We start from the raw sequence: 12,937 nt of genomic DNA, 5'->3' as shown, positions 1-12,937 counted from the left end.
AGCATATCCTCAATTAACTATGAAGTTTTAAATGAATCATCTGTTCATGTTTTTTTTTTAACCTAATATTCTATTGGGGTATTTACCTTTTTAAAAAATTGATTTCTAAGGATTATTGTTATATTAGGGATGTGAACTCCTTGTTGCCCATATTTTTCCTCATTTGTCACTTGTCCTTCAACACGTTGGTGGTCTTTGTAGGCAGGGTGGACCTTTTGCTGTCAGCGTTTAGCTCCTGGAATGACGTTGGAGTGGGGACCCTGGGTGTGCAAGTAACTGCTCCGCTCTAGGGAGGCCAGTTGCTCGGGAAAGAGAGCGCTGCCCCCTCGTGGTAAAGTTAGAGCAGTACACTTAGGTCCAATTTTAGGTTTTGTTCACTTCCAGGATTGTTACCAAGTTCATTATCACAAGTCAGGAAGACAGGTTTTCATGCATTCAGCTGAGTTCAGGGAGCATCATTTCCTTTGACTTCTCTGTGGCCCGTGATCCTACCCGATATCCAAGCCGGAGATCTGACAGTAGTTCTTGAGCCTTCCCTCACCCTCCCTCCTCGTCCTGGTTAACCTGCCGCCCTGGAGTGTCCAGCACAGCAGTGTGTGCTGCTGAGCGCGTCTGGCTGGCCCCGGGCTCCATCTGTCCACTCCTCGAGGGGGCCTTCCCCTCGGGCCGTTCTGCTCACGCACCTCCTTGAGCCTCTCGGACCGCGCCGGTCCCCACCTCCCCAAGGACCTTCTTTGGGACAGCTCTGCTCCTGCACCCTTGCTGAGCGCTCCCCGGTGGCTCCTTGCCTTAGGAGAAGGTCCGGACTCAGAGTGAGGCCCCAGTTCAGCTCCTTCTTCCTCCTCTGCTTCTCTGACTGCTCTCTCCTCACTGCCCTTCCAGTCTGAGCTCTGACTTGGTGGGGGGTCACCTCTCCCGGAACGCCACTGTCCCTTCACCGTGCTGCCTGCTCCTTCCCTTTAAGGCTCCCGGAAGCCGGCGCCGGGTCGCCTCCCCCCGGTGCTGGGGCTTCCTTGTCCTCCTCACCTGCTCTGTCCAGCTTGCTGTCCCTGGCAGGGTGGAGGGCCTCCCTCAGTGGCTGCGGCAGGTGACCGCGGGCTGTGCCGTGCTCAGGGGGGACCAGGGACCCTCCCCCACCCTGCGTGTCAGGCTCGGAGGTCGAAGGCTCTTGGGCAACTGGTGTCTGGGGAGCTTCCTAAGCACTGAACTGACGAGGTGGGGTTTCCACAGGGGGCTCTGGGTGGGAATTCCAGGTGGAGGGTGGGGCCTGAGCAGTGCAGGGGGTCTCTGGGGAGTGACGGGCAGGGGGGTGCAGGCCGAGTGCCAGGGTGTGCTCCAGTTTGACGGCCAGACTGGAAGTCCTGGCGCCTGTCTTGATAGGACGTAAAGCCGTGGAAGGTGCTGTGAGGGGAAGGAAGGTGTTAGTTAGTGTGGTGCTGTAGAGGGCGGAGAAGCAGGAGGAGGGGAGTCGTACAGACTGATTCTTCGGGGGTTCAGATACTCAGCAGTCAGCACTGTGGCCACAGCTGTGAAGGTGGGAATGTAGATCGGGGAGGTTGTAGAGGATTGATTGTCAGATGTGGCAGCAGATGAGAAGCAGGCCTGTGGGTGGGAGAGGAATTTTCTGTCGGATTGGAGAGACATCTGTCCTGCCTAGTGGCTCTGCCTGAAATGCGAGCACCACACCGTGTGAGATCAGACCTCACACCTTGTAGGTGAAAAGGAGGGTGTTTGATGCCATGTCTTCCCCCCGTGTCTCAGTGTCAGCTGGGAGTGCTGCCCCTCGGCACAGGGAATGACCTGGCTCGCGTGTTAGGCTGGGGCTCGGCCTGTGACGATGACACCCAGCTCCCGCAGATCTTGGAGAAGCTGGAAAGAGCCAGCACCAAGATGCTGGACAGGTGAGTGGACCGCACGAGTCCCCTTGACTAGGTGTTCTCAACCCAGGGTCCCTGGAAACCATAGGCCCTCTGCAGTTACTTGTAAAAATTCGGCCTGAGCAGGAATCCTTGTTTCTGGTGGGCTTTACCTGGCGATCAGATTATGAAAGAGCTGACGAGCAGAACAGGTTGGCACTGTGCCCTCGAGCGGTCAGGTCTCACCAGCCAGGCCCGATCCTCTGGGCCGTTAGAGAAGGTGGCCCTGTCCGCTTTGGCCTTTGCAGCCTCGTCTGATACCTGTCAGCAGAGTCTTGCAATAAGGAAGACTTATTGCACAGCTGAGCAATCCCGTGTTCCCAGAAGAATCTCAGTTTTGGACAGCTCTCCTGTGTGTGTTTAGAAGTAACTTGGGTCTTCTCGAGCGAGCTGCTCTTAGTGCTGAGCTCACGTATGAAAGCCCCTGACCACAGCCTGCGGGACCTGGTATTGCTGAAATGCCCGTATTCTCTCTTAGGCTCCTGCGCTGCAATAAGCAGGTGTGGTCTTGAACCCTCTCCAGCTGCCTCTACCGTTTCTTCTCTATTGAAGGGAGGCCTACGTGCCTTTGGAGGCTGTGAAATGCTCAGCCCCCACGGGAGAGCTGGCTGCTGGCTGAGTGATTTTACCTCTGAAGAGGGGAAGCCCATTTTCCCAGAAGCAGCATTATGGGATGCCTTTCGCCACCTTCAGTGGAGCTGCGGTGTCCAGTGGGTTGTGACCTTTGTTCTCAGCTAAGTGAGGAGCCAGGTTAGGGACACGGGAGTCAAGATAAATGCTTAAAAATGAAGTTAGGGCTGTCATAAGATCAAGCCCCCAGGCCATGAGTCGGGGAGGTGGGAGAGGCACAGGGCCTGCCTGGGGGTTCGAGCCGACCTGCTGAGAGCTCCTTTGTATGTGCAGGTGGAGCGTCATGGCCTACGAGACAAAACTCCCCCGGCCAGCCTCCTCCTCCACTGTCACCGAAGACTTGAGTGAGGGCTCCGAGGTATTTCCAGTTGCCCGGCCGCGTGCTCACACTGTCCTCACCACTTTGGGGCCCTGCCTCCACCCTTAGACATCCTCCCCTAGGTTAGACCCGCACAGGCGCAGGGCCAGCCGAGGTGGAGCTGCAGCCCATGGCCTCTGCCCCACAGGATTGGTGGTCGTCTGGGGGCCTCCTGGGTTGTTGCTGGATTTGGGGTCCTCTGTGATGATGGCCCTCTCGGACTTGCCGCCCCTGCTGCTGGTGCCCCCGCCCAGCCCAGGCTCCCGCTCTGGGCCCGCCTCCTCCACGTCCTACCCTTGCCGTCGGTCTGTGCTAGTTCAATGTTCAGCTCTTCTTTTCACTTTACGCTGGTTTTTGTCATCAGTGGTTCGCTCTGATGACAGAGCGCAGCGCTGGGCGCCCAGCCATGCTCACCCCACTGGGCGAGCTGGCTGCTGGCTGACCAGGAGAGAGGGCTCTGCCAGGGCCTGTCTGCCCCTCAGGAGGGTCAAGGGCAGCAGTTGGCAAACTACAGCCCCCCAGGCTACACCTGCCTGGGCTGCTGTGACCTGGCCTGAGAGCAGAGAATGGTTTGCACGTTTTAAGAGAGGGAGCGTACGTACGTATACAAAGCCTAAATATTTACTCTCCGGCCAGTAGTAAAGTTGGCCAACCCCGGGCCAAGGTCTAAAGAGAGGGCTCGTCACACAGGGTGAGCGACCCCAGTTCTGCAGGCAGGGGTGAGCGGTGAAGGGGGTGATTTGTATCGAGAGGTGGAGAGGGGCCCGGGCCGAGTTCCAGCCAGGCAGAGAAATGCGACTGGAGCCTCAGCTGAGGACCCTGCCTGCTGCCTGTACTGCTGAGGAGGACGCGGGATTCAGGACTCCAGTCCAGCACAGGCTGGCGGTGTTGAATCTCCGACGAAAGCAGCACGAGCCATTCACGAGGTTTTATCACCGTGTTCTTTTCTGTTAAGATCCCTTCATCCACAGCTCTGTGAAGCTTTTGAAATCTGTCAGATTAGCATGAAGTGAGCTGGGGCTGGCCGGCAAGGGGCGGGGGTTAGTGTCGAGCTCACCGGGCTCCATCGTGGGGCTGACAGTCGCCCGCCCTGTTTGGGGCAATGGCAGGTGCAGCAGATTCTCTTCTATGAAGACTCGGTCGCGGCCCATCTCTCTAAGATCCTGACCTCCGACCAGCACTCGGTGGTGATCTCATCAGCCAAGTGAGTGCCCAGCGGCCTCAGGGGAGTCAGGGTCCCAGCCAGGACTGTCTCTCTAGAAGCCTCTTCCCGCGTTCCCCCCACAGAGTGCTCTGCGAGACCGTGAAGGACTTCGTGGCTCGGGTGGGGAAGGCCTACGAGAAGACCACCGAGAGCTCAGAGGAGTCGGAGGTCATGGCCAAGAAGGTGCGTCCTGGGCACCTGGGGTGGGTGTCAGGGCGGGGCAGCAGCCCCTCCACTCCCTCCTCTGTTCCCCGCCCAGTGCTCTGTCCTGAAAGAGAAGCTGGATTCTCTCCTCAAGACCCTGGATGACGAGTCCCAGGCCTCGTCCTCTCTGCCTACGCCGCCCCCCACCATCGCCGAGGAGGCGGAAGACGGGGAGGGGGCGGGCGGCAGCTGTGGCTCCAGTTCCACCGGGGACCGTGCCGTGGGGTCGGCCTGCCCAGCCCGGCCGCAGATATTCCGTCCTCGGGAGCAGCTCATGCTGAGAGCCAACAGCCTGAAGAAGGCGATTCGCCAGATCATAGAGCACACAGAGAAAGGTAGCCGGGCTCTGGATGCCGCGGGGCTTTCTGCAGGCCAGCCCTGGGCGCTCCCCGTTTCCCCCTGAACGTGGCGCGAGACACAGAGGGACCCACCGTGTAGGCCAGAGACGCTCTGGACCGCCTGACGCAGGCCAGCGCCTCCTTCCTCAGGGCCTGTGCCCGATGGAAAGACACTGAGCGGACGGCAGAGCCGAGAGGGCGCCCCCAGCTGGTGGAAAGGTGCCTCGCGCGGGCACACGCGGGGAGCGTGTTGGGGGACCCACTCCCTGGAAGTGTCCTCACCTGTGGCAGCTCTGGCAGACCTCGGGCGCAGCCGGGCCTTGTCCGCTTAGAGGTGGGACTGTCTCTGGGGGCGGGGGGTCCGAGGAGAGCCTCCGTGCTGAGACCTGAGGTGTTCTGAGGACACCCGCGGAGGACGGCCCCGTGCCCAGGAGGGAGGTGGGCCTGGGCCAGAGGTGGGGGATGAGGCTGTAGGACGATGTGAGGGACAGAGAGGTGAGGATGGTGTCGGAGGCCGGGCGCACCGGGGCGGTGCTCAGAGACGGGGGGACACCTGACCGCAGGAGCGCGGGTGGCTGCCCTCCACCCCCCATTCTGCCAGCACGTGGGTGGGCGGGTGGGCAGCCCCGCTGCGAGTCTCTTTCTGCCTCAGGTCTGACTTCTGATGCCAGAACCCCCGCCTGGCCGCCCACCCCCACCAGCCCCCAGCTCAGGGTCCCACCCCCGTGCGTCCTGTTGAGCATCCGCGGGTGTCTGGGGGAGCAGGTGTCCCGCAGGGGAGGCTCCTTCCCCCAGGTCTAACTCGGTGTGTGCCTGCGGTGCTGGGCGATGCTGATGATTGTAGGGGACGGGGCACGGGGAGTCCACCAGCTGTGGAAACGCGAGTGGGGCCTGGGGCCAGCGGGCGCTCAGTACCCAGGGGCCCTGCCTCTGCCTGGGGCGCCCCCCAGCCCCGCCGCTGCCTGTCGGGGGGGTTTCCGGGGTGCCGCTCAGCACCCCTTATGCAAACCGGGACGTAAGGGGTTGGGGGCTGAGTGCTGTCCACTCCAGAACAGGCGGGGCTCAGCAGCACGCTGAGGGTGGGGACCCCCCAAACCCAGGGTGGAGAGGGGCTCCAGGGGCCCCCCCGTTCTGGAGGTGCTTGTGGATGAGCTGCTTCTAGAGGCTTCCTTGTGACCTCCAAACCGGCCGCAGGGCTGTAGCTGTCCGGCTGTTGTGGGGGGGGGTTTGCTTGTAACAGTTGTGCATTTGTACAGCCCCTTTTCTCACTGGTAGCATTTTTGCCCACTACCATCCTTTCTTTCTTCCCCCACTTAATTTTGCTTCTGCCTTTTTTGTTGGCAAACACGACTTCAGCCTTTCTTTCCTGACATGTGAAATTTCAGTTTCTCTGGGGTTTGTCAGAGGGCGTGGGGATGGCACCTGAACTCAGGTTAAAGGGAGAAAAAACTTCCAATAAAAAGATGTAAAACTACCCTCTACCTCTGGCCGGGCCCAGCCTGTTGCGCCCTGGCCATGGTGGGGCAGCCTGTGACGATTTATTTCAGTTTTTGCAGGACATTCAGGTATTGAAAGGGAGGGGGGAAAAAAAAGACCAAAAAAAGAAAAAAAAAAGGTGTGATTTTGAAATTGAAAAGGACACTGAAAGTTTACATTTTATAACATTATGTGCAGATTGTATTTAAAGCAGAAATATTTAAGACAGTTGTAACCCTATAAAGCTGATGAAATATTAAAACAAGACAAAATACTTTTAACAGAAAGAAAAAAAAAAGGCGGGGGGGGCGTCTGCGCTGTGGTGTCTGAGGCAGGCGCCGGCTCCAGTGGTCGAGGGGCCCGGGGCTTGGACAGGTCATCGGCCCTGGTGTCCCCTGATGCCACTGCTGAATGTCCTTAGTCGGCCTGGGGGAGAGAGGCACCCCTGCATAGGGTTAGAGACTCGCCCAGTCGATCGCTCCCTTTTCCTAGACTCTGTTTGCTAAGCTTTGAAGAGAACACTGTAAAACCACAGTGACTGTGAACTGCATTACCTCCACCCTCACCCAGACCCTGAGATCCTCCCCAGCAAGTTTTCTTGTCTTATCTCTCGGTACCTTCAGAAACCATCTCATACCTTTTCTGCTCTCATCAGACCCTTTTCTCTCTGAGCAGATCGACCTGCTTCTTCTTACAGTGAGAATAGTGAGGTCGTGACCTGCCCCTGCGCACTGGCGGGTGCACTGTTCCCTCCGGGCTGTGCGTGCTCTCGCTCGTTACTCCCCTCCCCTCTGTCTCTCCCAGCCCTCGGCCCTCCTCCCCAGCCAGCTGGCACGAGTGTCCCGGTGCCCTGTGTGCCGGGGCCGGGGAGAAAGTGGGACGGGTCGGAGCTTCGGGTCTAAGCCTTCAGCCGAGACGACGTTTGAAGGGAGATGAGTGAGATGAGGAGGGGGTCCGCGTCCAGTGGGAGCCCCGCCAGCCCGGTGATGCCTGCGGGGTAACGTCCGTGCGCTCAGCTGCAAATACCCTTGCCTTGCACAGCTGTGGACGAGCAGAACGCCCAGACCCAAGAGCACGAGGGGTTCATCTTAGGTCTCTCCGAGTCGGAGGAGAAGAAGGACCTGAAGTCGGACGACAGAGCGTGCCACGGCGAGGGCCACGGCGAGGGCCACGGCGCTGCCAAGGGCAGGAGCCTCCGCAGAGGTACAGTGGCCCTCGTGACCCGCGGCGCCGCCGTCAGGCCTTTTTGTCTGCGCTGCTCAGAAGCTTGCCTTGGGAAGCTTACGGGTGCTTTCTTACGGTTTCTGTGGCCACTTGGAAGTGTAAAAAGTCTCAAACAGGCGACCTGTCTCACATACCACCTCCTTTCGCCTGGTGCAGGCCTGGCGGGACCCTGGGCAGGGGGCGACCTTGCTGCTGGGGCGGCACTTCCCTCTGAACCTCCCTGCGCGCCCGGGGTCCTCACCCAGGGCTTGGGGCCTCCTGGCTGCAGCTGGCCACATGCCACGTTTGCTCCAGGTGGTAAGGGACCACCCAGCTGTACGGGCCACCACCTGGGGACCCCTAGCCCTCCTGGAACAGCCCCAACTCTGTGCGGCCCCCTCGCTCGTGGCCTTTACGAGCCACCGGGAGATCGTGCCCCAGAGTTTCCTCCACCACGTTCCTGTGCAGGACTCCCCTCTGCCCGTGCACAGACCCCACGGCCCGACTGCGGTTGCAGGCCGCCCCTCCCCTCCCTGGCCTCGTCAGGTCACCTCACATCAGCGCGGCCCCAGCCCCTCAGGGGCCTGTGTCTCTTTGGCGGGTGCCCGAGCCCGCTCGCCTCTGCGTCCCCTTTCTCGTTTCCCCTCCTTGCTCGCTGCCTCGCTCCTCGTCTTGCACACTCGGCCGCGGCTGGTGGCACTTGTGCCCACTCCTCGCTTCCCTTGGCCCCCCTCCGCCTGCTCCTTTCTCTGATGAACGCTGCCAGTAGCTCAGTCGCGTTCTGTTTTCTGTTCTGTTCTCATAGTGTCCAAATCCCCGTGTGAAAAGCTGATAAGCAAAGGAAGCTTGTCCCTGGGTGGTTCTGCCTCTCTTCCTTCGCAGTCAGGAAACCGGGACAGCCTGCCAGCACTGAACACGAAGATCCTGTTCCCCAGTGAGTGGGGCACCGCACTGTGTGTCCGGGGGAGGGGCGCAGGCAGGGCACTAAGCTTTCCAGCTCAGTGCCCAGCTGTCGCTCTGCCTGGCAGTAGTCTGAGGGGTTAACGAGACCAGGCCCCTGTCTTCCAAGAGTTCACAGATCCATGGGAAAGATAGACAGAATTTCAGAGTCATGTCACGGTATGAAAAGTGCTCTTGTTTATTACAAAGAGCAGACGGCATTCAAATCGTTGCCCTGGGGTCCCAGGAAGATGTCACTGAGGAGGTGATACTCGAGCTGGGTGCTGATGGGTAAATAGGGGTTGGGCTGAGTGAAGAGGGAAGGGCCGGCAGGTCGTGACGGGGAGCCGGTGGATCACCCCTTTGTTTCCAGCATGATTGCAGAAGGAGCACAGCTGGCCACCGGGAGAGTCGGGCCCAGTGCCCTTGCCTTGCCTTCATTTCGCCCAGGATCATGTCAAGGCAGCTCCTGTTGCTTCTTCCCTCAGGGGGAGTCACGATAACACTCTGTGTCTGTAGTAGGAGGGAATGGTCCCTTAACCAGCTTCCTGAGGCCGCTTCGTGAGGCCTGCTGGGCAAAAGCTAGAGCACACGCTGCTCCTGTAAGTGATTGGCAATCGCTAGGTGAATCTCATTTGAATAGAAAGAAAATTGCGGAAGCTCTAGGGAAAAGAGGCTGAGACAGATTTGGTTAATAAGCAGCAAAGATGTTACTGGAAGGGATGGATTGGCAGAATGTTCAAAAGCAGGGCTCCATCTCAGCCTTACTGTTTATAATTTAAATTTTTTAAATTGGTGCAGGTATCTTGAGGGTTCTGGTCACCTGGAGGGTTCCTTGTTTAACCTTTTCTCATGAATTTAGCCTTATAAAGTTGTATGACTAGACCCTACGATTAGTTGCAGTAGGGATCATTTTGGTGGAGTTTCTTAACTTAGTGAGAACTATCTTTGTAAGGTCTTTTCTGATGTGTCTCATAGGTGTTGGTTACCACCCGGCGTTCATTTTTGTTCTGTGAATATGGATTTATGACAGCGATTTTTGCCCTGAGACTATTAATTGTCAAAGTTTGGACATTTTTATGCGGTATTTTAGAAACATCTTATTATAATAACCTTGTGAAGAACATGTGGACCATTAGCCTCAAAGACACGACGGCCTCTTCATTTGGGAGCCGCCAGGCAGTACTGTCTCCTGTTTTCTCCCTTACAGATGTTCGCGCCGGGATGTCTGGTTCCTTGCCTGGAGGTTCAGTCATCAGTCGATTATTAATTAATGCTGATCCCTTTAACTCCGAACCAGAAAACCTGTGAGTACGGGGTAAACCAAGGGGGCATGTTGTTAGCTGAATGCTGGAGCGTAGAAAACTGGCTTGGAATTAACTAGAGAAATTCGTGAGCAGCTGCCTGGGTGACCCTTTTCCAGCTGGTGTTGGCCAATAAGGAAAACCTAGTAGGTGTGAGGCGTCCGGGGCAGAGGGTGGGTTGGGAATGTCTGGGAAGGGAGGCGCCGTCCTGGCGCGTGCCTGACCTTCTGGGGCCTCGGCAGGCTTGGAGACTCTGCCCGTGTCCTCGGTCGTCCTCCCCGCGGTCCTTGCTGGCCCTGCATTGGCGCCGCCTCCTGACCACCTTCCTTCTGGCGGGTCTGCCGCTCCCGTTAGTGTAGCTCCCAGGCTGGAAGCGCCTTCTCGCCGTGCCTGGGGAGATGCTGTCCTCTGGGGAACGAAGTCCCGACGCTGCTCTGCGCGCCACGTGCTGTGTCCACTGCCCAGCGTCAAAGGCAGTGAGGGCTTTCGCGCAGCTTGTTCTCGTGTGTGTAGAGACCGTTGCGGGGACACATGGTATTTTGAAAGCCCAGCCTTCTAGATTTCCCTTCCTGCTGGCTGATAGCAAGTTCTGGGCAACTAGTGGCTAGTGGCAGCTGGTTAAAAGTTGTCCACCATGTGTGTCCGGCGTGGTGGGGAGAGTAACAGTGAGAAAGGTGCGGTTCAGAGACTCTGGCTTTCGGGAAGCAGAGCTGCAAGCCTGCACAGTGGCAGCCAGTTTTCCTGCAGGGTGGCCTGGGTTCCCACACCTGCTCCAGTGCTGGCCCGCGTCCTTGTCCCCAGCCTGGCACCACCCTCCTGTCTGCTCCTCACGCCGGGGCCTGTCAAGGTCTGTGGTCCTGACCCTTCCTGAGTTGTTCTCCCCAACAAGGCCAGAGCTGTAGGCTTACATGAGCAGCGCCCACAGAGGCCTCCGGAACTAGATGTGCTGTCTCTTTCTGTCACCTGAGGTCCCTGCATTTCCGCACCTGGCAGCGAGGGCTGTGGTCTCTTCCTTCAGGGAGAGGCTTCTCCTTCCCCTGGGGAGACACAAGCTGCTCTCCTCTCCTCCCTCCCCAGCATGGTGTGCCGGGCCTCGTTCACGGGGGTGAGGGTCCGGAAGGAGTCTTACCTGCAGTGGACCTGGGACGTGGGGCTGGGCTGGACATTTTCAAATTGGGGACTTTGCTTTGATTGGGTCTAGGGACGTTTGAGGGACGTTTTGGGATCCAGGGTGTAAGCACGTGTGAGCGTGTGTGCCACGGATGTCATCAGGTTTAACGTTGCTGATGGGAACGTGAGGTGATGCAGCCACTTTTAAGACAGTCTGGCGGTTCCTCAAAACCCAGGGTTTTTGGGCTTCCCTGGTGGCGCAGTGGTTGAGAGTCTGCCTGCCAATGCAGGGGACGCAGGTTCGTGCCCCGGTCCGGGAGGATCCCACATGCTGCGGAGCGGCTGGGCCCGTGAACCATGGCCGCTGAGCCTGTGCGTCTGGAGCCTGTGCTCCGCAACGGGAGAGGCCACAACAGTGAGAAGCCCGCGTACCGCCAAAAACAAACAAAAACAAACAAAAAACCAGGGTTTCCACGTGGCCCAGCAGGTCCCTTCCTAGGGTTACTCCCAAGAGAAGAGAAAACACGTCCCCACTGAAGCGTGTGTACGAGTGTTCACAAATCATAGCTCAAAAGTGAAGCAGCCCAAAGGCCCATCAGCCAAGGATCCCTGCAGTGGGTCGTCGCTGTTCCCCATTAACCGGGCTGAAGCCCTGAACTCAGGTGAACCCAGTGTTCGTGGCGTGAAAACGTGCTCAGTGATGGGAGCCAGACGCAAAGGGCCACACGCTGTGTGATTTCATTTCTAGGAACCATCCAGAATCTGGAAGTCCGCAGAGGACAGAAAGCAGAGTAGTGGTTGCCGGCGCTGGGGAGGGGTTGGGGCTCCTGGCTGAAGGATGTGGACTTTCTTTTTGGGGTGATGAGCTGTTCTAAAATTGATTGTCGTGACTCTGAATACGTGAACAATCACTATGGAGTTGGACATTTTAAATGGGTAAATTGTATGGTATGTGAGTTATATCTCAGTAATGCTGTTACCTCCCCGCCACCCCCCCCAAAAAAAAACAAAACCAAACAAACAAAAAAACTGAGTTTTGCCCTCAGGAAGAACTGCTTAGAGGCTGGCATGCAGGGTTGTTCTAAATGGCGTGAAACGCTCCTTTGCAGAGAGTATTACACAGAGAAGTGCGTCATGAACAATTATTTTGGCATCGGCCTGGATGCGAAGATCTCCCTGGACTTCAACAACAAGCGTGACGAGCACCCAGAGAAGTGCAGGTGGGTGCCGGCTCCTGCGCACGCCTGTCCTTCGGGTCTTGTGGTGGTTTCTCCTTCTGGCCGTGGGGTAATTTCTGGGGCGCACAGAGCCCTCAGGCAGAGTACAGACACGGAGCCCGAATGCCTTGTCAGAAAGCGGGGCGCATCTGTGTGTCATGGCCACGGCAGTGGCATCTCCATGTCACCCTCAGGTGGGGTTAGGGCTTGCTCCCCCGCAAGGCCCTCGAGCAGGCAAATGCCACAGGAGAGGCCCCGGGGGGGTGTTTCGCTGGGGGTGTTCAGCTTCTCCCCTAAATCACCACGTACTGTCTCCCCCTGGTCGGGGAGAGGACGGAGAGAAATGGGAAGGTTTCCTCCTGGCTGAAGTAGAAAGTCCTCTCCTCCGGGGAGACGTGACAAGGGAAGAAGGGAGTTGATGTCTCCTGCCCCACCCCACGGTGACCGTCACCTGGAGGGCAGACTGTTCAGCTGTGACTTTCTAGAACTAGAGGCAGGAAAGCTGGTGTGTAGTTTGGGCGGAGAACAGCCATTGATGCAGGAGGAGGGGGCCCTTTGCTGGAGAGCCTGCAGACCTGCCCCCGCCAGGTGCCCTTGTCACTCGGAGGGAGGCGGTCACAGTGACACCTGAGGAGTTGCCCGGCAATCCCCCGACTCCTGTATGGTTGGACCTTTCTCGGAAAACAAAATCAAGCATAAGAACTCAAAAACCTTGGAGCTCTGGGGCTCAAGTATCAGAAAAGGCTCAGAGGTCCCCAGGGGGCATCCCTGTTACACAGTGCATGATGGGAGCCCAAATCATTTGAAGATACCCCTGTTAGTCTGAATACAACTGAAAAGGCATTGAAATGCATGTAATTTATCAGAGCAGAACAGGTGAGGAGCAAGGCCTCATGTGACATATTTTTAGAAACTTGGGATCCTGGTATATAATCTTCCCTGAGTTTGTATCTTTGAGAAGGTCTACTTAGAAAATGCCGCTTCTACAAATCTACCCTTGAAAAGTAATTGGGAACTTCGGCAAAGAGGCGTTTACCA

The 12,937-nt window shown here is 57.7% G+C and overlaps 1 protein-coding gene across 6 annotated transcripts in view; it reads left to right on the top strand.

Moving 5' to 3' along the window:
* The window catches only part of DGKD (diacylglycerol kinase delta), a 110,168-nt gene that overhangs the window by 80,698 nt on the left and 16,533 nt on the right, over positions 1 to 12,937 (top strand). For all 6 annotated transcript variants that reach the window (XM_060015907.1, XM_060015906.1, XM_060015905.1 and 3 more), the window contains 9 exons: positions 1,762 to 1,901; positions 2,820 to 2,904; positions 4,014 to 4,108; positions 4,192 to 4,291; positions 4,368 to 4,647; positions 7,168 to 7,329; positions 8,135 to 8,263; positions 9,479 to 9,575; positions 11,792 to 11,902. In XM_060015907.1, the coding sequence (XP_059871890.1) occupies positions 1,762 to 1,901; positions 2,820 to 2,904; positions 4,014 to 4,108; positions 4,192 to 4,291; positions 4,368 to 4,647; positions 7,168 to 7,329; positions 8,135 to 8,263; positions 9,479 to 9,575; positions 11,792 to 11,902 (1,199 nt within the window). The remainder of the gene's footprint in view (positions 1 to 1,761; positions 1,902 to 2,819; positions 2,905 to 4,013; positions 4,109 to 4,191; positions 4,292 to 4,367; positions 4,648 to 7,167; positions 7,330 to 8,134; positions 8,264 to 9,478; positions 9,576 to 11,791; positions 11,903 to 12,937) is intronic.

This window comes from Delphinus delphis, chromosome 7 (genome assembly GCF_949987515.2).
Source record: "Delphinus delphis chromosome 7, mDelDel1.2, whole genome shotgun sequence".
Taxonomy (NCBI): domain Eukaryota; kingdom Metazoa; phylum Chordata; class Mammalia; order Artiodactyla; family Delphinidae; genus Delphinus; species Delphinus delphis.
Note: the sequence above shows the minus strand (reverse complement) of the source record. Positions and strands in the feature narration are given on the sequence as shown.